We start from the raw sequence: 26,499 nt of genomic DNA, 5'->3' as shown, positions 1-26,499 counted from the left end.
CAATAAATACTAAAAACAAAATAAATTAAATATTTTAGGGGGGCTCTTATACAACAAACTTGAATTTTTTGCTCGATATCTATCATGGCATAAGGTAGGCTGAAATGTTCACAAAATAGTAAATACTCAGTTAAGTATATTAAATTTATACTTTAATAATTAAAAATAAATTTTAAATAAAATCAAATAAATAATTAATCTTTGGCTGTTTTTGCTGTTTAATGGTACGGAACCACACGGAACGGTTTTAGCACACTGCATCAGGACTACAAACTAGTCCTGACTTTATGGTCATGAATTAATTATATTATTTTAGGTGTTTTATGAATTAACATTATATCCGAAAACTTTTCTGTTCTTAAAACTTCTTTGGTCCTTCGAGCCAGCAGCCCTAAAAGTAAAAGCTTTGGTCTCAAATTCTCAACTCCCAAGAATCGAATATTTTATAAACTAGTGGGTATTAACATAGAATTAGAACGTAGTATTTTGATATCGTTGGGTATTAACTATTATGGTAATAAACTTATTACCATAATAGTTACTTGTAATGAATGGATCCGATAAACATTTTTTTGTTTGTTTTATTTTCTGGTTTTTGACTGCACAAATGTAAAAAAAATATTTGACATTTGACAAATGACATTTTTTACGAGTTACGTCACTTGAAAATGACAGAAAAGTAAATCTCGGGCTTCGCGTTTTTAGAATTCTTTTGCGATTTAGGTTTATTGGCAATTTGCATTTATTATATAAAACATTACTAATCAATATGCCTCGGTACCATACGGTGGAAATAAACAAAACAGAATGGATTGTGCCGGAGAGGTACCAAAATCTTACACCTGTAGGATCCGGAGCGTACGGCCAAGTTTGGTACGTATTTTATTTAGTAACTAATAAATATTTGTGCCAATGTTTATTTTTAAAATGAATTACTATACATACACTACAATATTAAAGAAAATTATCTTGAAGATTTTGAAATAAAGTATGATACGTATACTATATTTGAAAACGTGTAGGCGGAACTTGTTTCCATAGTATTATGCTGTTAATGTCCTCACTAACGAAGCACTACATTCCCACTTTAAATTACATTCCGCATTTCAACTGGAAAGTGGAAACATTTGTTTTTTGATAGATTAACTTTGTGTAGGTATATCGTGTAAGAAAATGGCATTTTTTATCTCTTTAATGATAAATATTTCAGCTCTGCTATAGATACTCTGCATGATATAAAAGTAGCTATCAAGAAACTGGCTAGACCTTTTCAATCAGCAGTACATGCCAAGAGAACGTATCGTGAATTGAGAATGTTGAAGCATATGAATCATGAAAATGTTATTGGTATGTGCACATTTGGCTAAATAATAACAATACTTTAGTTATTTTTATTTGTTATCATGGGCGTACCCAGGTTTTGGGCCGGGGGGGGGGGGCCAGCTGCTGTTGACTACTCCCAAGGGGATAAAATAGGGGATGAAAGTTTTTATGAAACTTTGTCAATTTTAAGCAATTGGTCTGAGACTTTGATACCTAATTAATAATAATAATACTTCTTAGCTTAGCTGCGGGCAAGTGCTAGTTTTAATTTAAAAAAAAATACATTTTAGGTCTCCTGGATGTTTTCAGTCCAGAAAAGAGCTTAGAAGAGTTCCAGCAGGTGTATTTAGTGACACACTTAATGGGTGCGGACTTGAGCAATATTGTGAGGACTCAGAAGTTATCAGATGACCATGTTCAGTTTCTTGTGTATCAGATACTTAGAGGCTTAAAATATATTCACTCAGCGGGGATCATTCACAGGGTGTGTTAATTTGAAATATTTTTGAAAAATTGTGTGACAAATAAAAATACTTGATTCTTATCATGAAAATGAGGACAATATTTGTTTGTATATTCTCTGAAAATAATAACAGTATGGAGGTGATTTCAATTTACTAAAAACCAAAATGAATAAAAATAACCTGGAATTGAATAAAATAGAAGACTCATATTTTGATACAACCAATTTGTTCTAGGACCTTAAACCTTCAAATATTGCTGTGAATGAAGACTGTGAGTTGAAGATTTTAGATTTTGGCCTTGCCAGACCTACAGAGACAGAGATGACGGGATATGTAGCGACTAGGTAAAATATTTATTTTGAATGACTTTTGTTTATTTTATGACAGCAAAATTTGAAGTTCAGTGAGCAGCACCATAATATTATGAACTTCAATCAGATGCTAGTACAGACATTGCTTTGTCAAAAATTAAAATCATATAACAATGCAACTATACATATAGAGAGCATTTTGTAGCCACAAGATTTGCTGAGGTGTGACTCAATGTTGACTACTGTAATAAAATTTATTTATTTGCTCAGTTCTTAAATCTGTGCTTACACTGATTTGAATTTTAAACATAACAATTTGGACAGGTGGTATAGAGCACCTGAGATAATGCTCAACTGGATGCACTACAATCAGACCGTAGACATCTGGTCGGTGGGCTGCATCATGGCTGAACTGCTCACCGGCAGAACTCTTTTCCCCGGCACAGACCGTATCCTTTTGACAGTTCATCTTTTTTTTCAGAGCCTTTCTAATGATGTTAATGCATGTATATTTCACAATATGACTGGCTAAATTGTGAAATATTAGCCTGAAAATGTACTTAACTCAAATTGTTTATTGAAAAATTGACTCATAAAATGTATCTATTATGTTATAATATATCTGTAGAAACTTGATATTATGTAAGAAATATTTTATTATTGTCATTAAGTTGTAACTTGTAAATAATGAAAATATATTTCAAAAGTTCAACACTCATTAGATATGTCGCAGTCATCTGGTTTAATCTGCGATTCGATTTAATGACTAGTGCATTCATTGAATGACTTTGCTGCATGTCGATTGAACAATCGTCACTCAACATCCTACTAGTTAGCGATTTGTAACATAGCCCTTTGAAAATAGCGGACATAAAATCAGTCAGGTAATTGAACGTATTTCATTTTTCTTCCACTGCGGCGCTAGTAATCACTAAAACAAATATGGCGTCAAACAGCTCACATAGCTGATAGCACTGTGTTGATATTTTGTTAATTAAATTTACTTTAAAGTTTAAATTGCTTTATTTGTAATAAAATAATAGGACAGCGTGGATTTACCGGCCAACGGCTACTTAAAAAAAAGTATAGCATCCCGTTTAACAACTTCGCTATATTATAATGACTTTTAGTCAAGACGTTACACATCACAGTCAACGTCTTGACGAGTAATTGTCCTTTAGTCATTTGATTGAATGGTGTCATTCAATGAATGCGCTAGTCATTCAATCGCAGATTAAACCAGATGAATGCGACAGATACATTACTTAAGGAATAAAATAGTTTAGTTCAATTTGGACCCCAAATTAGGTCACCAAATAAAAAAACCTTAATATTAATTCAAAGAGGTCAGTTTATTGAAAAACTTATGAAATTATAATGAAGAAAGCATGCTTATCTACTCTATTTAAATAAAGCCTTTAAACTCCTGGGGAAAAATATTGGAAATAACAATAACTAATGCTTGTTAACAAGAAACTGAGTTGGTTTTTCAACCTTAATTTATGAGACAGATATTCACCAGTTAAATTTGATCATGGAGGTACTGGGCACGCCAGCACAGGAGTTTATGCAGAAAATATCATCAGAGTCAGTAAGTAACACGGGAGAAAACTGTGAACTGGATCAAAAAATGTGATTGTCCAATTTTCCCTTTGTCTATAAAGTTTGTTAGTTTAAGTATGTAAGTTGTTTTGTCCGTCTTCAAAAAATATGTCTATTGTAATGTTACGGTAATTTTTGGGGTTTTAAATAATGTTTTTCTATACTTAATGTTTTTTCTAAGGAGCTTTGTAACATGTCGCTTGTGTAAGTTTTGCTTACCTTAACATTTGCGCAAACAGATATTGATCAATTCACAAGAATTTTGTTCTTATGCGGGAAGCCAGATCAGGAGACAATTGATAAATTACTAAGCGAAGAGGTAAGCTTACTAACAATTTACTTACAAAGGCTATCCCAAAGTGCAGCATGTGGTTGAAATATAATGCGCTTGATAAAATGTCTTTTCCTCGCCTTTCACTTCTTGAAATAGCTGTACTCTTTTGAACATGGCCTGCAAGCCTTTATGAAAAGAGTGAAGGTATTAAATGACTCGCAACGCGCTATAGTAGCTCTTTTAATAGCTAGGGGCAACTATAAACCCTTATTATCAGGTGATCTAATTGCTCCTTTGCTTCCACAATTAATAAAGATAAAGAAATGTATTTATTTCTAGTTTATTAATTTAATTTACAAGCCATAAATACACATTATAGCGTGATAGAGCCATGTTTCGGCACGAATGGGCCGGCTCGACCGGAGAAATACCATGGGCTCACAGAAAACCGGCTAGTAGGCTTCGGCCTGACCGAAAATTCCCCCTTTTCGTTTGGCCTTATTTATTCCCACAACCAACCTCTACTATCCAGGCGATCCCGATCTAGCTATATAGCAGCTCCGGGCAAAGATCATTTCGCCGCCCTTCACATACAGAAAATCATATAAGTCGTGAGCTAGTTTTTTGAGGGTTAAAGGGGGGGAATATTACAGTAAAATACGTGAATATTTCCTAAAATTTAAGATAATCCTAGATTTCCAATTCAGGATTTTTAACACATGAGTATCTCACAATAGTAATGAAAGTGAGATAAAAATTAAAAACAAAATAATATGAGCAAGCGAACTGGAATTGAATGCCTCCCCTCTCACCCCGCAACTCTCCGCTCCACGTTTGGGAATGAAACTCGTGAGCATTAGCAAACCCTCTTCCCCCCTGCCCGTACCTCGCTACACCTATTCGCCTCTTCCTATGGCCTATACTCAACTGGCTCTACTCTCCAGGCTCGCAACTACATCCAGTCGCTGCCGACGCTGCACCGGCGCGACTTTCGCGAGGTGTTCCGCGGCGCCAACCCGCTCGCCGTCAACCTGCTCGAGCTTATGCTGGAGCTGGACGCTGACAAGTGAGTCCATCACATAACATGACCAACACAATCATATTATACAGGGTGTAACAAAAACAAGTGATAATAATTTAGGGTGTGTACGTGTTCCGTGTAGAGAGTTCACTGTGAAAGTAGCAGCGCTGAAAGACGAACATTTTTTTTTCACTTTTGTATGGGCAAGCGCCCGAGCGTCACGAGTTTCCCCATACAAAAGTGAAAAAAAAATAGTTTTTCAGCGCTGCTACTTTCACAGTGAACTCTCTACAAGGAACACGTACACACCCTAAAGTATTATCACTTGTTTTTGTTACACCCTGTATAATCCACTATGTATGTACCTACCATCGAAGAAATTTATTCATAGGCAGATGGCGGGCCGACGTAATTTGGTATGTTTATGTGATATGTCAAACCATAAAGTTAAAATACCTAGCGGAATAGAGAAACGAAGGCCTGAGCAAATTGTCACTGTCAGTAACACTACGTGGTAAAAAGAGACGTGTGATACATGACAGCAGAACCAATTTTTTACATCTGTTTGACGTCCAGTCGGCACTTATCGGCACGTTGACAATTTAATCTCTTAGAAATATAAATAAATAAAAAAAATAAAAATGTTTATTTCAGACCGGAGTCCATAAGCTGTTAGTAAATACAATAATATGCTTGTGTAAGTGTATACGTAAACCATCGTAAACAAATTTTTATACACAGACGTAAAACAATTTCGGTTTCGTTCGACAGTTCGAGATTGTTGCTCTATTCCGCTAGGTATATTAACTTTATGTGTCAAACCCAGCCGACGGATCAAAATTAATATTGAATTGACGTAACCCGACCAAATGACGTAGATCCGTCATCTACCTATGGATAAATTTCTTCGATGGTACTATTTTTTTCATATTATTATTTTTCGTTACTGTATTTGCATCAAGAGGACGTTCATGCCTCGATAGTCGATACTCTACGTCGCGCGTGATATAGCCCAGCACGTGTACACACGACTCATTAGTGATCTTAAGAGGGCGACTAACCCCAAAAATCAAATATCGTCCTTCTCTCTTCACACTCACGCCCGTCTTTCATATGCCAGGTGAAAAAGAACGACGCGGATTCATCGCCAAATTAGTTTTTTATCAATAACTCGATAAATATACAACATTTTAAAAATCCGCCAGGTCGATCTCTCAATGATAGAATTTTATACAATGTGTTAAAATATTAACTTAGTTCAATGCACGGTTATGGCAATAAATGAAAACTTCGTGAAAATTAGATGCATCTTTGTGATTTTGTTCTATAGAGATTTTAAGATATCGTGTTTTTGCACAGATCGAATTCTCGGAAATATAATGTAGTATCTAATTTTAGAAAATGAAACAATTCGGGGCTTATTTTCAAGTATAAAAATGAATTATAAAATTACTTACTACGACACTTTAGGGTTAGTCGCCCCCTTAACTCCTCCGACGATATTAAAGTTGAACATTAACACGGACAAAGCGTCCTTCGTCTTGTGTTGATGATTCACTCTTCTTAATTTTTTTCACTTTTTCAATGACTTTTTACACGTGTAAAGTCCTGCGAAAACCGTACATTTTACCGTACGCAACTCTAACGCCCGAGCAACACTGATTGGCGTTACGCTCTGGAGTTAAGGTTGAATATTTTATGTTCTGTTTTTGGGAATTCGCTTCGCTTAAACTCTGCGCTATTATAAATTGACCCTAATGATCTCATAACACTGCGCAGGCGTATAACGGCGGAGCAGGCGCTGGCGCACGCGTACCTGGCGCAGTACGCGGACCCCACGGACGAGCCCACCTCCGCGCCCTACGATCAGAGCTTCGAGGACATGGACCTGCCCGTCGACAAGTGGAAAGGTTAGGAAATCACACAATGTTACTACCAGTGGCAGGGGTGGCAAAATGCCACGGGCCCCGACCCAAAAGGGCCCCGGCCCAAGAGGCCGTGACTAATTTTTTACACATTGATTGTACCCATTTTATTATTAAAGTGACGATTTTTACTGGTAGCGCCCCATCAATTTGCCACGGGCCCCAGATGGTATAGTTACGCCCACAGATGTTACGCCACTGCGCACTGGTTACTACCAAGAAACGAGCACTCTCAATTCTCATTTTAGTCAACTCTCCGTGGCAGAGCTGCAATGTCTTAGATAAAAAAATATTACACGATACAAAATATGCTATACTTACAATATTTTGTCCTTAAGGCGACGCCTTATACGCCGCCGGAATAATTTGGCTGTAGCGATATCGATTTTTATCAGCAACGACTAAAGCTAAGAAATTAAAGTTCATTGTCAGTATTCATCATGTCTTTGTCTTTGAATTACCCATAGCTTAACATGATTGGTCAACTTTTATAACACAGAAAAATCAATCAAAAAGACCTCTGTAAAAAAGGGATTCTAATTTTGCCAACAGAGGAGAGTGATTTAAGCTTCCAAAATTTGTTCATAGATTGGTTCAAGCATACGCTTTAATTTGCCCATAGCTTATATGAAATATATTTATGGTTTTTAAATTACGCGACCAAAACCATTTTGTCGCTGACGCCCTTTCCATTTCTTGTTGTGGCCGGGCCGGCCTCTCATAGAAAACAAGCAATCTAAAACATATCCAACACGGTTTTTTACTTTAACGCGGTGTCACCTTAAATATCAAGTCACTCGAATTACACAATGAAAATTATATTATGTACGCGCACATTAGGACGAGCTCAACAGGGTTGATATCATTACTACGTCACCTTTAGTAAATCATTTACATAATTATGCATTCTGTCATTTTCATATGAAATGAATAACTAATAACTCTAATAAGGCAACATGGTTTTACAGTACACTACTTTTGTGTAAATGCAAATTGGTTTACTACTATTCCGCTAGGTATATTAACTTTGTCGCGGTTGTGTAGCCCGCGTATCCCGTGGCTCTGCCTAAAGCCGAAAGTAGGAACACTCGTTGGGGTTTTAGTGGGTATGCCCATTGTCCGGGCGCGGCCCCCTGCCCCTAGGGAGTCCCACATACCCCGGTAGCCCTCCCCAGACCGCCGGTGCGTAATTACATTTCCCCAACGATAAAAAAGGTATAATAACTTTATGGTTAAAACGGAAAACATTGTTAAAAATAATGTTTTCGCTTTTCAGAGCTGGTGTGGAAGGAGGTTGTGGAGTTCAAGCCGCACCCGCAGCACATGAACACCGTGGTCGAGGTGAACCCCTCGTAACTGTACATTGTACAACGGCAATAACTATGTCAATTCGCGTACAAATATTTGTATGACCGTGCATTAGATAAGGCCGATACAGTAATTAAGATAATGGCTTTTATCCGGAACATTAAAAGTAATAAAAGTGTGTTGAGTGCGAATTTTTGTCACTATCGTATAATCAAAATAACGTTGCGCAGAAATTCATACAGATTTTGATATTTTATGTGAAGTTTTGTGCCTACGCCGATTAATTTAGAGGTTGTTTTGACGCCATACAAATGGATGCTAAGTTAACTTTACGAAGTAAATGTAAATCCGATCTTTGCCATAAGCGACCGCGCCTGACAAAAATTCAAATAAAATGATACTTTATTACTTAAGCTATAGGTTTCATTTTCTACCGACATTGGTGTAGCGATCCATGCTGTCGCTGCTTAATATACTGGCGTAGAGCAAAATGAAACTTATAGCCTAGGACCTAGGTCATAAAGTAGCATTTTATTTAAATTTTTGTCGTAGTCGATTGCCGCGGTGAACGCGACAGCACCTTTAAATTCACGGCAAGTAGATATAAAGTAGAGACAGAAATTCAAATAGGGCACTTAGAATACGAATTTATAATTAATAATACTCTCAGTCGGTACATAAAATACGTCATAATATGAATGGTTCCCCCTTATCGAGTGACGTAAATTTTAGGATGACCAATAATAATAATCCATTCACTATCATTTTGAAAAGATTTTGTTTTGCTTGTATATTACTGACTGAGATAAAAATTAAAGTTTCGTGGTTTCGGATTATTTATTTGTCATTATGTCCGTGTTTGGCAACACCAGGCAATGAGACGTAATAAAGTTAAAATATTGAGTTCTACAACCTACATAGGTCATACCTAGGTTTGAATCCTATTTGTGTGAATTTTACGTGATTTTTTTTGCAACATCATGTATAGGGTAGACCCTGTTACCTTACACTTATGTATTGTAAGATATTTTTCTACGCTGTTTCGTTTTTAAAACGCAGGGTAAGAAACAAAATATGATTGTTATATTTATACTTTTTAAGATACATGCTAATTGCTATTTTTAAACATTTTAAAACTTTATTATCAAAAATGTAATAATAGGTGTACTAGTAGTACTACTACTAGTAGTTACAGCAATATATTACACCAAGTTTTAAAACGTATTTTTTACGAAGTTAGACTTCTGAATAAAATGTGCTTATAATTTCACCACTGTGCTTTAGGCGAAGAAAAATGCTACCAGTCAACCAGTAATACATAAAACCTATTATTGTGTGAAGCGTGTATTTAGTTCTCGGGCATTAAATGGAGTAATAAAATGTACAGTGCAGTTTAAAAATACGGTTTTTACAATGAGGAGGAACATCCTTAAAACAAGCATGCTGTTTGAACTCGATACATTTGCTTCTATTAGAGCATGCTTATTATAAGAGAAAAACTTATCGATAAGTACCACAAACCTGTCCACACGTGCTTAAACCACGCCCCCCGCCACCCGCGCCGCAGATAGCATGCTCAAAAATCGCACGCCTGTCGATTTTTTAGCATGCTCGAAATAAGCATGCCTATTTTGAGCAATGCTTGGGCACACGTGCTCGAAAACTGCAACTACTTGGTTGAAGCATGCTTTCGTGCTTGAAATAAGCATGTGTAACTATACCTTAACAGCTGTGCCGTGCCCGTGCCGTGCTGTGCTGTGGCAAATAATGAAAGCTACCATTAAAACTTTTCTCAGAAATTCTCATAGTATTTTGCCGGAGTTTCTGTAGGAGTGAATAGTGATATTTAACTTTATTATAATTAATTATCTTTGAAGAGACTATATACAATAGAAACGCCATAACTGATTGTGCTTTCATTTCACTCTTTCATCTTCTCTTGCTCATGTAATAAATAAATATCAGTAATACAAGGGCCAAAGCAATACGAATCACATTTTATCGTACCTAAGCAATATAAGCAGTTTCTGAGAAAAGAATGACTTAAAATTCTTACAGTATTTTTTATTCTTTACAAATAGTCGCTTTCCGTCCACTTTCACTCGTTTAGAGCAGTTTAGAGGTCTTTGGTCGCCATTCACCAAACAGAAAATTGTCCATGGCGATAAAAGAGAAGATGAGCTTTCTGAATGAAATAATGTTTGTAATATTTAAGACGAATTAGAATTTAGAATTAAGGGCGTTTGTTGGTAACTAACTGTGTACTTTAGGTAAAATAAAAAGTTATTCATTTAATTTGTTGTTTCATTGCATGCAAATATACAACTATCCATGGGCGTACCAAGGTACCCCCCCCCCCCCCTGGAAGATAAAATAAACGTCAATTTTCCTGGCAAGTGGCAATTAAAAAAGTGTTACCTACTCTGCGCAAAATGAAGTGTTGGAAACAAAATATATTTTCAGTCAGATTAATAAAAGTAAAGGACATCATTTCATACATATTTGGACCAAAAAATGAAAGTGCCGGCCAAAAAGAAAAAAAAACAATATTCGGATAGAATACACAATTCCAAACATTTTTTACTATGACGTCCAATCTGTGCGGACAATAGTTACGATAAAATAATTTAAAAAATCCATTGTGATAAAAAGATTGGAGTGTCACTATTAAAAGCATGGAAATCTTATGTTATTATATATCTCTTTTGTGTCGGGCCTGGGTCACAACTCACAACTCACAAAATAATGACCCATTCAGTCTGCGACCGCGCCTGGTCATAAACAGGTAAACTTTCAGCTTTTATAAAATAGCGAAGGACTGGCTGTCGCTGATGCTTGGGCCACAGGGTGCAGCAGCAAAATCTTGAAAAGTGCTCCGCCTTATCCGTGATATGCAAAGTTCATCCATAAAATATCAATGCCCCCAAATCTTATACTGCATTTATACATTCGCGTTCTCTATTCGCCTCGTCATTCGACGTCGATTCGACGAAACATTCGTATACGAATACTGTCGCGAACTACCGTTCACACATTCGTGGGGTGATTCATTTTGACATTCGCACACGAACATGGAGGACGTGTTCATATTGTGATAGCAATGTTGAATGAAAAATATGAAATTTATTATAGCGATATTTTGGGTTCCAAATGAGCTCTTCCTTTTTGTAAAATTCTAGGAATTCTAAAATTCGCCTTTCACTCCACTCCATTTTTATTACATAATAATAATAATACTAAAATATACTAATAATAATATTTATTAAAAACCAAAATACATTTCCTTATTATATTAGCCAAACTGCATTATACTTTAACAACAAAATATAATCTTATAACATTGTACTAACATTAATATAGTAATAACATGATAACATAATAATTAATACTATACACTGTACTCAAAATAGGCTTATTTTCAGTACAGTGTACTTAAGTCAAATATGTATGTTCAGCTTTGTACACGTCCTGTAGGGTCGGACGCTAGCTGTCAACTGAATGCAGGCGAATGTGTAAACAGTAAGTTCGTATTCGCTATTCGTGCCCTTTGATTCGCGCCCGAAAAACCACTCTCAACGCGAATGCCACGAATAGCGAGCGCACTGTTTACACATTCGTGTTCGTCATTCGCCTCGTGATTCGCCTCGCTATTCGTGCGAATGTATAAATGCGGTATTAGAATACGCATCCACCAGCTTTAATTAATTACTATTCCGTAGCTATTTCTTCTTCTTCTTCTTTTTTTTTTTTTTTTTTTTTTTTTTTGGCGACTAGCATATAACTATTGCCAGTGTCGAGTGTTAAAGGTTGGGAAACTTATGACGCGGTAAAGGTAGGGATAGCAGGGACGAAATTTTGGATAGGATCAGGAAAATTTTGGTATACAAATACTTTTAATTATAATAAAATACGAAACATCAGTGATTACATATTTTATAAACTTAAATTATTACATAATATAAATTCAGATAAAATACTTAAATATTTAATAGGGTCACTTAATATACACATCATACTAGTAGGAAGAGGAACATGAAGGGAGTGTAAAGAGGATAAAAACGATGTATGATCAAGCAAAGGACACGAGAAAAATATGTGATCTAAAGTTCCCGTGTCCTCCCCACAATCACACATATCATTATTGAATACGCCAATTCTATTTAGATGGCTAGGAATACACGCGTGTCCTAATCGCATTCTGATTATGGATGAAATCACTCGTTTTGAACTATTGATTCTATTAAACCAAGACTTTTTTGGTACTAGAGGCTGCAGATTGTACATCCGGTTACCCTTATGTTGTCCAGTAAATTCCCAATATTTATTCCATTCTCTATATAAATCAATTGCCGGTAAACTCAAAAGGTCACTGGGATAAATTTGAAATGGATACATGTCGCCACTCTGTACTGCATCCTTAGCTATTTCATCTGCTTTTTCATTGCCTACAATTCCTGAGTGGCTAGGAACCCAAGAAAATGACACTGTATATCCTTTCTCAATGCATATTTTATAAAGTTTATATCTGATATCAAAAATAATATGGTGATAGGGTTTACTGCGAAATGGAAATTTTTCAATACCCTGTAATGCACTTTTTGAGTCTGAAAAGATAATGGTTTGTTTTAATTTAAACATTAATACGTATTCTAAAGCTTTGAATATGGCTAAACATTCCCCGGAATATACTGAACTTTCTACAGGCATTTTAACTTTTTGATGTATTTTATATTGACTGTGATAAACACCAACTCCTACATTTCCTGTTTCTTGTAACTTAGAAGCATCAGTATAAATATGATGCCAATTACTATATTGGGTGTTTATAAAATTATCTATATTATTATCTTTAATTACACCTAAATTATATTTTACATCCGGTTCAATCAACAGACTTTCAAAATTATAAGAGAACAAAGGTAGTACATCAGATTGATAAATAGGAGCAGATATTGAAAGAAGTTTACGATAACTTACAATAAGACATGGCAGAGACCTTTTATAAAAGGGATGTGACTCTAAAACAGTATTCAGTTGAGCTAGTTTTTCTAATAAAGGATGGAATTTGTACTGTTTTAAACGAAAAACGAATCTGTCACTTAAATATTGTCTCCTTAGACTCAAAGGTGGCTCAGTGCATTCTACCTGTAAGGCATTAATGGGACTTGACTTCATAGCTCCACCTATTATTCGGAGAGCTTTAGATTGAATTTTATCTAATTTCTTCATTACACACAAATTATCACCTACTAATAAAAATATACCGTAGTCTAAGACACTTCTAATAACAGCATTATAAATGAGTTTTAAACAGAACGGATGAGCTCCCCACCAAACTCCCGCAAGACATCTTAACATATTCAAATTACGTTCACATTTAGAAATCACATAATCAATATGTGAGTTACCATTTAATTTATTATCAAGATGAACACCTAGGAATTTTGCACTTGTTTTAACCGGAATTGATTTATTATCATAGGAGATGTTTACTTTTGGAATAGAAAGCTTTTTGGTAAATACTACTACACTACTTTTCTCCACAGTTAAATCTAGTCCATTATCAAAAAGCCACTGTTTAAGGGCAACAAGACTTTGGTTTAATGAATTGCAAGCGGCATGAATGTCTGCACTGATAGCGTAAATAGTTAAATCATCTGCGTATTGTAATTTTTTCACAAATTTCGCAAATACCGAAGCCAAATCATACGTGTAAATATTATAAAGAACAGGACTTAAAACCGAACCCTGTGGCAGTCCTTTAAATATGGTACGAATAAGACATTCAATATCGTTAAAAAATACAGAAATTAATCTTTCTTTAATTAAATTAATTATGAACGTAATAAGGATGGGAGGAATATTTAATTTGTACATTTTTTTCTCTAGAATTGAAATAATAACATTATCATAGGCAGACTTAATATCTAAAAAGGCAGCTACAACGTATTGTTTATTTATAAAAGCTAATCGAATATCTGTAGTAAATATACTTAAATTGTCCATGGTGGATTTACCTTTTCTAAAACCGAACTGACTGTTTGACAATAATTTATGATGCTCAAGGAACCATTCTAATCTATTTTTAATTAGGTTTTCAGGAACTTTAATTAAAACTGATGATAGTGCTATTGGTCTATATGAAGTAATTTTGTCTGCGGGTTTATTAGGTTTTAATATTGGAATTACTTCCTGAGATTTCCAAGAGCCAGGAATGTTTCCAGAAATCATGACCGTATTAATAAGATTTAAGTAGTACCCTAATGCTTTATCCCCTAAGTTAGCCAAAAAAGAATACGGAATACCATCCATGCCTGGAGTAGAATCATTTACACTTGATAAAACACCTTTGAGCTCAACCATTGTAAATGGAGAATCTAATGCAGAATACGAATGTTCTCTTATGTAACAGGATGGAGAAGGGATCGGAAAATATTCTGCTACTGAAGATGGAGCTAATAGATTAATGTAATTACTTAAAAAGTCTTTAGGAAGTACCATGGTCTGTTCTTTGAATACAGATCGAAATCGTTTTATACTTTTCCACACTTCTGATGGACATGTGGATGGGGATAGAGATGAACAGAAATTTTTCCAACCCTGTTGCTTCTTTTGTTTTAAAAAAAATTCGAGTGGCTTTATTAATTTGTGTTAATTTATCAAAATTTTCATTAGACATATTATTAGCATATTCCTTCTCAATGATTTTTCTTTCTTTAACTGCTTCCGAACATTCGGAGTCCCACCACGGAGGGAATGGAACTTTGGTTCCCATTGCTTTTTTTGTAGGGAAATGCTTATCAGCAACTTCAATAATTGTCTTAGCTAGCAATTCAGAAGCAGTTACTTCGTTTCCTACTCGAATTTCAGGAAGATTCTTAACTTCACAATCTATTTCATTTTTAAAATTACTCCAATCAACCTTATCCAATTTAAATCTATTTCTTATTCTTTTATTATTTATACTATTACTTTTATAAGCCAAAGATAAACGAATAGGGTAGTGATCACTACCATATGAAGAAGACAAAGTTTGCCAAGATATATTCGGTGCTAATGAAGGAGAACATATGGAAACATCAACTGCACTTTTGTTTTCATTAATGTTCACGACCCGTGTGGGAACCCCCGTATTAAGTACACATAAATTAAATTTATCTATGATATCTAATAAATCCTCACCATCCCTATTGGACACATCGCTTCCCCAACACTGATGATGAGCATTAAAGTCGCCCATTACTAACTTTGGGCCAGAAAAAGAATTAAGCAAATTATTTACATCTAAAAATGTGGAAGAAGAATTTTGTGCTATATACAATGAGAAAATATACATATTAGGATTTAGTAACTGTACACCGACTCTATTGAAATTAGTACTATTTACATGTGGCAATGTCAATACTTTAAAAGGTATGGTATTTTTTATCAACATGGCAGCCCCACCATATCCGTCAGGTCTGTCATCTCGTACACAATAATAACCTGGAATACGAAACGCAAAATATGGTCGTAACCAAGTTTCAGAAAGGGCAATAACTATTGGGTTATATTTATTTATTAAGTAAATCAAATCAGTTTTTTTAGTAAGTATACTTCTACAATTCCATTGCATTATGTTGGAATCCATTGTTGATGTTGTTATCAAAAGAGTTAATCAAATTGTTTAAAGAAGCAACGTTGGACGGTTTAAGTGTATTATTTTGTTGCAAAGCACTAACAAGAGCAGATAATACGTTTAAAATTGTGTTTGTGTCAATCTTTTTGTCTGATAATTCCTTTTTTGTTTCAGAGTCAACATATGCACAACCGTTTTTAGATGATGGAATTTGATATTCTCTGATAATACTGTTATGAAAATTTTTGTCATACCCCTTACCAGCTGGAATTTGTGGAGTACGCTTTGAAAAAAAAGTTTTTTTATAAGATCGAACATTATTATCCTGAGATGTCATAAAAGAATCAGAAAATTGTCCATTGGATGTCAAAACATCACCATAAGACCTTCTGCCGGTTAGAATAGGAGGCTGCAATTTATTAGCCTCACCATAAGATATATTTTTTTCAGCCATACAAGTTTTTATTGCTTTCTGTCTAGAAAACTCGGGACAGTTTTTATTCGTAGCATAATGATTACCTAAACAATTTATACAATTTTCTGATTCACTCACGCATGAATCTGCTGAATGCTCTTGACCACATTTGAAACATCGTGGCGTTGAACGACAAATTGTCTTTGTATGGCCAAATCTACAACAATTGTAGCACTGAATAGTCGGATATATATACAAATCTACAGGTAATGAATTGTAGCAAATATAAACTTTAGGAGGCAAGATTTGTCCATCAAAAGTAACAACCACAGAACGAGAAGGTTTCCATTCGACAATGTTTTCTACTTTGACCTTATAATTAATCCTCCTAATTTTTAATACTTTGCCAAAACCTACTGGTGTTTCTAAATTTTCTAATATTTCAGTATCAGTCCATTCTGTTGGGATATTTTTAACTACACCCATTCTGGTTACATTAAAATTAGGAATAAATGCCTTTAACTTAAAAGACTCTAAATTTTTATTAGTAACAAAATTATTGGCATCCATGTATGACTTAAAAGCTACTGTACATCGGTTCCTACCTATTTTCTTAATACTACCTGGTACTATATTACTTACATTATTCGTTTTAAAAAATTTGCCTAAAATAAGGGGGTGCAGAGTGGTACCATCCTGTAAAGATGATGTTATCCTTTGAACGTGTACAACATATGGGTAACTATCAGTAGTAGTGTACATACGAGGTTTAATAATTTGTGAATCAATAGATTCTGATGGTTTTGTTGGCGTATTCGATACTATATTATCTGTTAAAAAGTCTTGTTTGAAAGTTGTTTTCGGCCGTTTGCGGCTCCCACTCATATCATGTTCATAGTCCATATCCGTCGTAATAGTTACATTCAGGCCTACATCAGGACCGGGCCCCGGGCCCGGCCCCGACGTAGGGTCGGGCGGCTCATTCATTGAACCACCCAAAATAGTTTATTTTTTACAATTTATACAACAGGACCAACTAATATATACAAGAAAAAAAAACTTACCAATTATATACAGCTAACTACACTAAATTTATTTATACAAGTAATAAATAATAAAAATACTTAATAATTTACAACTTTAACCCTCCTTATCCTATTTTTAATAATTTTGCAAAAATTTTTCCGAGAAAACACTCCCGCCTACTCCGAAGTTTCCCGCGCTTTTTCTTCTTCTTTTGGCGTAAGCCTCCCCATTTAGGAGTTCTTCTTCTTCTTTTAAAAATGGCCGCCTCGGTGAGTTGCCAATGTCAGAGTGGCTTAAAGGACTTTGCTCTATGTAGCGAAGGTCTGGTGAAGTAACAAGACGTGTACGGTTAAAAAACAAAATTACATATTTACAGGAGTTGATTAACCTAAAACAAACACAAACACAAATGTTAGTAGAGACATCACAATCTTATATTGTTATCACGAATATATGTACACAAAATCTCAATAAAAGGGGTATTTACATAAGATAAAACCGATTTAAAACATTTAGGAGTTCCGTAGCTATTTGCCTTACCCCAAAACGTAAAAAGAAGTCATTGTCAAATGTCAGTGTCACTGTCAAAATGTCAAATTAAAATAAAAAAAAAAAATACGAAAATTGCGATTTCGATTTATTTACTTCCATTTATCTTTTCAAATAGTGGTGTGGAGTTAATTACTGAAAATGTCGCAATTAGCAGGCACCAAGCCTATGACCATCTGTGGTCGTGTGGCAATAGAACGCGAAAGATGCATTGGAATGACTGATGCTGAAAGAGCTTTTCGCAAGCAGTGGCTGAAGGATCAGATCTTAGCCCCGAACGAACCCGTACACGTTGAGGCATATTGGAAAGAACGCATCAATCCTATCCGCCGCTTCTATCGCAAACCCCTGGACGTTCTTTATGATCGCTTAACTCCAATGCTGGTAAAGTTACATAATAGTAATAACCTAAACAATGCTTATAAAACATTGTCGTTATAATATAATTTACATAATGCTTTGCTTAAAAGCTATATGCACATAACTCATTACCATGTTTATCTCTTTTTAGGGAGCACAAAGAGCTGCAGACTACAGATACATCACAGGAAAACTTGGATTTATAGCTCTCGGAATTTTGGGAGTTCATTACTATTTCAAATATCAAGGAAATGTTAGTATACAACTGTATTCTTTTTGCCTTTATTTATTGAATCTAAGATTTACCTAAAATAGATCTTGATATTCAAATAATTTTGGGATCTTAGTTTAACTTTAACATTTTATGCAAAGATTTATAGCTCTCGGAATTTTGGGAGTTCTTTACTATTTCAAATATCAAGGAAATGTTAGTATACAACTGTATTATTTTTGCCTTTATTTATTGAGTCTAAGATTTACCTAAAATAGATCTTGATATTCAAATAATTTTGGGATCTCAGTTTAACTTTAACACTTAGAGCAAAGAGATAGATATAATCACTATGGCTTGGAGTTAAAAATAAATTTAAAATCTTTCTTTCATATTATATATGTCGCAGTATGTTTTAATAGCCGTTCAATCAAACAGCTAGCCCTTTGACTGGACAACGCCATTCAATCACACGGCTATACGTCGTTTAGCTGACTTGTTGACTACAACATTCAACACTACAGCTAGACGACACTTAGCCAACTGGTTTAATGGCAAATTAACTAGGGCGACCATTAGCTTAATATGTAATTTGGGAGAATAGGAAAACTTTTTGTATTTTATTGAAAGATTATTCTCGGATTAAGTTTAAGGGGTGACCAAAAGTTTAAAGCAATAAGTAAAAATAAAAAATTCTGAGGCGGTCGCCGGCTGCTGCCGCAGCACAGTCACAGTTCTAACCTAACCTACTTTGGACTTTCTGGATTGTTTGTTTTTGTTTTGGCGGGGGGCTGCGCCCCCCCGAGCCCCCCTTTTATTTAACGACGGTCGCCGGCTGCTGCCGCAGCACGCTCGTTCGGCTCCCTACGTGTTGTGGTCTAAGTTGTAACCTAACCTAACCAACTTTTGGACTTTCTGGATTGCGTTTGTTTTTGTTTTGAAGGGGGGCTGTGCCCCCCAAACCCCCCTTTCGGGAGGGCTGCGTCCATCCATTTCATAATCCCGTAATTTCTCCTCGAATATTTGTTGAAATTTTGGTTCACTCGTATGTGCCTCCACAATTTTTGTATCTCTAAGAACATTTGTAACTCTTATTAACTACTTTCTTTCCGCAAAACAACCAACACCAACAAACACCTGCTAGTTGACGCCATATTGTAAATAACACGCACCTAGCGCCGCAGCGGTGCACGCTGAACTACTTCAATTAGACGGCGGCTTTTGAATCAGCTGTAGTGTTGAACGTTTTGAGCGACTAAAATATTCAATATAAAAGCTAGACGTGTGATTGAATGGCGTTGTTCAGTCGAAGGGCTAGCTGTTTGATTGAACGCCTTTTTAAGCCAGTCGGCGGCGACATATAGATTATTAGTCATACATCTATTGCAACAGTATATTTATCATTTGACTTATTTTGCAGGATTGGACTAAGAAAGGTGGCTGGAGAGTAATGAGGACAAAGCCAATGGTATTACCAGGACAACCAGGATTTCCATTTAAGTCCGAACGTACAACTGACTCTGATTATGCTGATAGAGGTTTCAAGAAATCTGCGTTTAACTAAAAGTGAATATAATGTTATAGATCAAAGTTAGAATAAAATGAAATACAATATTGTTATGCAAAGTGTATTCCTTCCGCATTAAAAGCATGCAGTAGCTTCATGAAATCATCACAGTCCATTGTCCGGGCGCGCATTTGATCTGCTTCGGCCTTTGTTAGAATTTCTTGAACTTTTTGCTTAATGTCAAAATCTTCAGGTATATCCTGTAACATACAAATAATTTATTGAAAAACTATAGTGATTCAAGAAAACACCAATTATATTTTGTCTTGAGGTTTGACCTTTATTCTACATTACATTTTCTGTTATGTCATCTACTAAGTCTAGAACCAGATTTTACAACTATGATAATAACTTTGTGAAGTTAAGCATATAAACATTAATAAAATAAAATTTTAATTAAGTTTATTAACCGTATTATGTAGTGAGCAATAAACTCTGTAATTCTTTTCAAGGACTGCCATGGTTGTGCTGTGTTTGAAAGCTGCTGATAGTGTTTTGTTTTTTCTGACAAATGCTATTCTGGTCAGGCCATCCCACTCGACAAAATTGATAGGTGGTGGGGGGTTTCTTGGTTCTATTCTTACAACACTGGATTCAACTTTTGGTGGAGGTCGGAAATTGTTTTTGCCAACCTGAAAAAGAATGTCAAGTTTTATATACAAATGCAATACAAGTTGTTTTTCAATAGCAATGTTGCTTAAGCCACGTCAATAATGGTCATTAAAATACCCATTATTGACTTGGCAGCCACTCTTCTCACCTTCATTAACATGTCAACTCTAGCTAGCAGCTGTGTATTTATGGACAATCTACAATACAGTTTATCACCCGGCTTTGCTACTAGTCTTTGGGCAAATTCCTGTTGGAACATTAATACTGCACATCTGAAGAATGGCCTATGTAGCAGCAATTTGAATACCAGAGGTGAACTGATCTGGTAAGGTATATTTGCTACACAAATGTCAAAAAACGGTAACTCCGTTTTCAATACATCCCCAACTAGAATCTGTAGCTTTGCTTGGTAGGGTGTTCCTTGAACTCTCTTTTGCAGCTCGGCAACTAATCTATTTGACAAGTAAAAACATTGCAATCAAGCAACTTTACACAGAATGTTCGATTAAGACAGACACAATTTCATCATAAGCTTTAACCCTTAATCAGGCCCCCTGTGCACTGTCAATAAAAAAAATATTTTTAAATATGGTGTGGTCTTAATTCTTACCTCTACAATGTACACGTAAGAACCGTTTCTTAAAAAATATTAAAATTAGGGCAATGGATATAAATATTGGTAATAAAAAAAAACAAAGATCACTATAAAACTCCCAATTACCTAGGTGGTCAATATACCATACTATGCCTGATTAAGGGTTAAATTTAACTAGTTTGGATTGAAGTTAGACAGTGTTTTAACGTCTTATATGTACCTAGTATCAATTTCACAGGCTACAACTTTCTTGACTCTGTCTAACATTTTTACAGTCATATTACCAGTACCGGGACCAATTTCAAGGGCTACATCTGTAGGTCTTAAGCCCGCCTTATCTAACATCGATGTGATAATAAGGGGATTTTTTAGAATATGTTGGCCAAAATCCTTGTTGAATTGAATTCCTGAAAAAAAAGTAAATAAAAAACATTCAATTAGATTGTTATGTATGAATATGAATATATTCGTTTATTACGGGGTAAGATTTATAAAAAAATTTAGTATAATTTAATTATTAACTATTAAAATTAACGAACAGTCTAAAAATAACAAGTTTTGTATTATAACCAAATACATAACCTAATTGCTTACCTTGTTTTGCGATTTCATTATGAACTCTACATTTCTTTTCTGCTTTGATTTTCGGCATTTTAGTTTAATTACTATTAGAATTAAATACGAATAACTATTCAAAAACAAAGTGAACAAAATACACGTGAGAACTAAAAACACAGATTACTAGTATTTCTTCTTCTTCTTCTTCTTTTGGCGTAAGCCTCCCCAATTACTAGTATTTAAGACTAAAAATTTGGAAAAATCTGACAGACGACATAAATTTTTGACATTTTTGATGTGTCAAGAAAGTCATGACCTTATAAAAGTCAATGCACTTCTATCATAGAAGAACGTCATTTTTGACAGTTCTCGTTTACCAAGCAGCACTCCTGTCAATGTCACCCACGAAAATAAATATACAAAAAAAGTCCCCTGTATCAATAGCTAAATATTTTATATCTATACTAATATTGTAAATGCGAAAGTATCTCTGTCTGTCTGTCTCGCTTTCACGCCAAAACTACCGAACCGATTGTAATTAAATTTTGTAAATAGATAGTCTAAGGCCTGAGTTGGAAAGGACATAATAAGGCTACTATTTTACTGGAAAAAAGCGTTGTAAGGGAGTGAAAATGCGTAAGTTAGTTCCAAAAATTCATAATAGATGGCGCCGTGCGTCTCCTACATCGCGCTAACGCTTGCCCAAAAGTCTTTCTATAAGAGATGGTATTATCATAAATTTGGTCTTTTTCGATTGTTATTTCTTTTTTACGTTATTTAATAAATCAGTACTTTATCTATGCAGTGACGTAACCTTAAACCTATCAATGACAAATAGTTTATGGGTAAAGTTGTGTAATTGGGGGGCTAAATAAGCTTAAAAATTTGGCATAAAATAAAAAGTTTAATTTAAAAAAAAATTAATATTATGTGCACACTGCACAGCTGTTTTGATTTAAGGGTACCAGGGTTTTTTTTATAAAAGCTTTTGACACCAATTTTGTTGACATCGCGCGCTATAAACTGAAGTCCACGCGGACGAAGTCGCGGGCAAAAGCTAGTTTTATATAAAATAAATAACATTTCCATTTAAGTATAAGAAAAATAAGAAACACTCTCAAATTTCTTCATACATTTTCGCCCTATCAAGAACGCGGCAAGCGTCGTAACTGCCGATCCACTGTCGCGCGCCTCGGACCGCGGCGCGGATCGTGGCGCGCGTCGCGCCGCGGATCGCGCATACTGCCAAATTTACTGATCCATCATCCACACTCGCAAAGTTCACGACATGTCCGCAATGTTGCCACTTTTTAATTTCATCACTTTCTTGACGCACTATAGTTTGCGCTCTTGAGCCGTATTTATCTTACTTTATATTATAAACTAGATGTCCCGCGCGGCTTCGCTCGCGTAAATTATTAGGAATTTTACGGAAATCGTACATTTTTTAGCAACAAAATAGCTTATCTCTCTTTACGTAGTCTACTCATATCTGTGCCAAATAACATACAAAATTGCTTTAGTAGTTCGTGAGATAAACCCTTGCTAATAATTTTCCGTTTTAACCACATTTCCTGTTTCCTCGGTCCTATTAGTTTGCGTGATAAAATAGCCTATAGCCTTCTTTGATAAATGAGCTATCTAATAACACTAAAATATTTTTTTATCGGACCAATAGTTCATGTGATTAATGTGTTCAATCAAACAAATAAATATTTTTTAAATCGCTTGACAAAATCGAATCTTGATCTAAATGACTATGACAATGATATTCTATGTTACTAACGTATGAAAAGTACCAATGGGTCATAATCATAGACTTAATATCGACAGTATACAGGGTGTAACAAAAACAAGTGATAATAATTTAGGGTGTGTACGTGTTCCGTGTAGAGAGTTCACTGTGAAAGTAGCAGCGCTGAAAGACCAAAAATTTTTTTCACTTTTGTATGGGGAAACTCGTGACGCTCGGGCCCTTGCCCATACAAAAGTGAAAAAAAATTTTGGTCTTTCATCGCTGCTACTTTCACAGTGAAATCTCTACAGGGAACACGTACACACCCTAAAGTATTATCACTTGTTTTTGTTACACCCTGTATATTAAGTCTATGGTCATAATAGGCTCATAATCATGGGATGCATATAACATTACAAGGTATAATATGGTAGTGATGATGAATGTAATTTGCATAGTAGCATATGCTTTCCGTTCTTAAAGCAATGCAAAGGAGTTCTCTCAGCACCTTCCCAATCTAATCATGGTATACCTTGGTGCAAAATCTTATTTGTTGATTGCATATGCTTAGACTTCTTCCCACTAAACCGAAGTCACCACATGTTTCCATATAAATTTTAAGGAGTTCCCTCGATTAGTCATGGCTCCCAGCATCAGATCACAACTTTTGTGAGTATAGTACCAAATTGGGATGATACTCTGTACGCCAAAAGAAAAATTTTGAAAATCGGTTCACAAACGGCGGAGTAATCGTTGAATATAAAAAAACGAACATAACACCTCCCTCATTTTGAAAGTCAGTTAAAATTGTAGCCCATGTGTTATTCTGATGTATAAGCTATATTATTGTAAAATTTCATGTATCTTAATACATTCAGTAGTTTTTGCGTGAAAGAGTAACAAACATCCATACATCCATACATCCAAACAAACTTTCGCCTTTATAATATTATAAAGTAAATAAAGTATATAAAGTATAAAGTAATAAAGTATAAAGTTAATTATAATATTCTGTTCACTAAACAATGCTGGCATGTCTTGTATGGCAAAAGCCCATAAAATAAAGATTAAAAAAAAATTCTTTGTCGCGGGACAGAAAACCGGGGAACGGGCCGCGAAGTGCGAAACATAATATGCGAACATAAACCTATAATATATTAACTTGAACTTTAACTTTATCTTTGACTACAGTGCATAATCTTTGGGTAAAGTTAAAAATGGACGCCATCAAGACGCCATATTTAACTATAACCATAGAGCTCGACAAGGTTTTAAATGCATGTGGCGAAAAAAGGAACAAACACTGTCATCATCATTGAGGTACAACAATGATGAAATACTCAAACCAGATATGTTACTAACGCGCGCGCCGCCGTTGTTTGGGCCGTCTGTTGTTTAGTCTGCATCGAGCGCAATCACGAACGTGCCGCGTCTTGTCTTACCTAAATAAATTGAAAATGACGTCGTGCGTGTTTCGAAAATGTACCAATTATGACTCGAAAGTAAACAAAACACATGGAATCTCTTACCACATGTCTTGATTGCAATAAATACCTCGATTATTTATATTTTCAATTATTTTTTCGAGCAATCTGGAAAGAAACGAATTTTCGTCATAGCTCAGGTGAAGAAAAAGATAGCGATACGATTCGACGTCTAAAAATAGAACTGTCTCTTTTATGTAATTGGTTTTTCGTATCTTTTGTTTCACTTATCTGTCAAATTTGTCAATGTCTGCAATTTTGAATTTGAAAATTGTTCGGAAGACATTTAAGTCGGAAAATAGTATGGACGTAACATATCTGTATCAGTCATAAACCTATAATAAATCTATGGTATCAGTAAAATAATTATTATTGGAGGTACTTTATACTGGAGAGAGCCTTATATCGGTGTATAAGCGTCAAAAGCGTGTAATGTTATGTCCTACTTACTAGGACATAACAAAGGAGTCGGTCGGCATATTTCATGTAATAAAAGTGTTAATAAAGGTTTTTAGAGAACATTTAATGCTAGATATTATTGAGTTTTGTGGTTTCGCTAAATAATAAATCATAAGAATGGCCAAAGAATGCCTCAAACACGTGCATTTAACATTAAATACGTAAGTTTTGAACAACGTTTTTTGGGCTTTTCAATCGGTATTTTCGTAAGCTAAAAAGATAATTTATAAGTTTATTAATCCCTTATTCGTGCTATATAAGGCATTAGGGCTATAAATGTCACATCAATTAATAATTTGGCTATAAAAATTGCATAGCTTTTTACGTGTGTTTACGGATTCTCATCACTTGAATGTAAATCGATATCATGAACTAATTGACTTTCTTTCCTGTATCATAAAGTGCTTCGGAATAATCGACAAATAGAAATATTCAAGAAAATAAACACACACTACTTGTATGAAAATAAGCACAAAATGGCCACGCAATGACGGGCTAAGACTATATCTATACTATAATACTTAATCTATGGTCATCATACAAAAACTTTTGACAGTTCTCCTTTACCAGCAGCGCCCCCGCCCACGCGCATGTATAACCTTGTTGGATCAGCTGTCATCTGTCAATTTCTCCGGGCAAAGTTAAGGGTAAAGTTAAAGTTAAATTTAACTTAACTATAACCATAAATTTAACTTTAACTTTACCCACGCCTCTGGTGCAACCCAGTCTTAACTCTTAGGTACCTACACATTTCAATACATTTGAAATATTAAGGTGACCTTGAGCGGTACTAGGCTGACGTTACATAACATGACAGATCAAAAGGAACCAAATTTAAAACGGTAATAGTATGGGAGTTACAATTCCTTCGTTTTTATTATTCGTAGCTCACGCAGCTTTGGTAAATAAAAAGAGAAAATGTTTTCGGAAAAATGACCTTTTTGACTACTTTAACAACATAAATCTATTGTTTTTTTTCTTGGCACTATATTCTGCTAATTCGTTTTTTTTTTTGCAAAATTTAAAAAAATATATTTATTATAAACTATAGGCGACCTAACAAAAATTATTGTGGACCTATA

General features: G+C 34.9%; 3 protein-coding genes across 4 annotated transcripts; 2 read left to right on the top strand and 1 right to left on the bottom strand.

The window, feature by feature from the left end:
- The first annotated feature begins 652 nt into the window (after window positions 1–652).
- On the top strand, window positions 653–10,523 carry LOC121730082 (mitogen-activated protein kinase p38b-like). 2 transcript variants are annotated; one of them, XM_042118923.1, is made up of 9 exons: window positions 653–873; window positions 1,211–1,347; window positions 1,614–1,807; window positions 2,022–2,131; window positions 2,423–2,547; window positions 3,610–3,689; window positions 4,919–5,040; window positions 6,775–6,905; window positions 8,197–10,523. In XM_042118923.1, exons 1-9 carry the CDS (start codon window positions 770–772, stop codon window positions 8,274–8,276), a joined length of 1,083 nt encoding a protein of 360 aa, XP_041974857.1. In that variant the 5' UTR covers window positions 653–769; the 3' UTR covers window positions 8,277–10,523. The 2 variants fall into 2 exon arrangements, with proteins under 2 accessions (XP_041974857.1, XP_041974856.1); XM_042118922.1 differs by lacking the exon at window positions 3,610–3,689 and adding an exon at window positions 3,940–4,019 and having other exon boundaries at window positions 665–873.
- A 7,360-nt stretch (window positions 10,524–17,883) lies between these two features.
- On the top strand, window positions 17,884–20,027 carry LOC121730097 (NADH dehydrogenase [ubiquinone] 1 beta subcomplex subunit 6). The gene is made up of 3 exons (XM_042118943.1): window positions 17,884–18,220; window positions 18,348–18,449; window positions 19,828–20,027. Exons 1-3 carry the CDS (start codon window positions 17,978–17,980, stop codon window positions 19,969–19,971), a joined length of 489 nt encoding a protein of 162 aa, XP_041974877.1. The 5' UTR covers window positions 17,884–17,977; the 3' UTR covers window positions 19,972–20,027.
- LOC121730084 (probable dimethyladenosine transferase) lies at window positions 20,022–21,919 on the bottom strand. The gene is made up of 5 exons (XM_042118928.1): window positions 21,776–21,919; window positions 21,402–21,588; window positions 20,735–21,038; window positions 20,385–20,606; window positions 20,022–20,174 (listed from the first exon to the last, which is right to left on the bottom strand). The coding sequence occupies exons 1-5, from the start codon at window positions 21,831–21,833 to the stop codon at window positions 20,025–20,027; spliced, it is 921 nt and encodes a 306-aa protein (XP_041974862.1). The 5' UTR covers window positions 21,834–21,919; the 3' UTR covers window positions 20,022–20,024.
- Window positions 21,920–26,499: the final 4,580 nt, after the last annotated feature.

This window comes from Aricia agestis, chromosome 9 (assembly GCF_905147365.1).
Source record: "Aricia agestis chromosome 9, ilAriAges1.1, whole genome shotgun sequence".
In the NCBI taxonomy this organism is placed as follows: domain Eukaryota; kingdom Metazoa; phylum Arthropoda; class Insecta; order Lepidoptera; family Lycaenidae; genus Aricia; species Aricia agestis.
The sequence above is the reverse complement of the archived record's forward strand: the minus strand, read 5'-3'. Positions and strand labels throughout refer to the sequence as shown.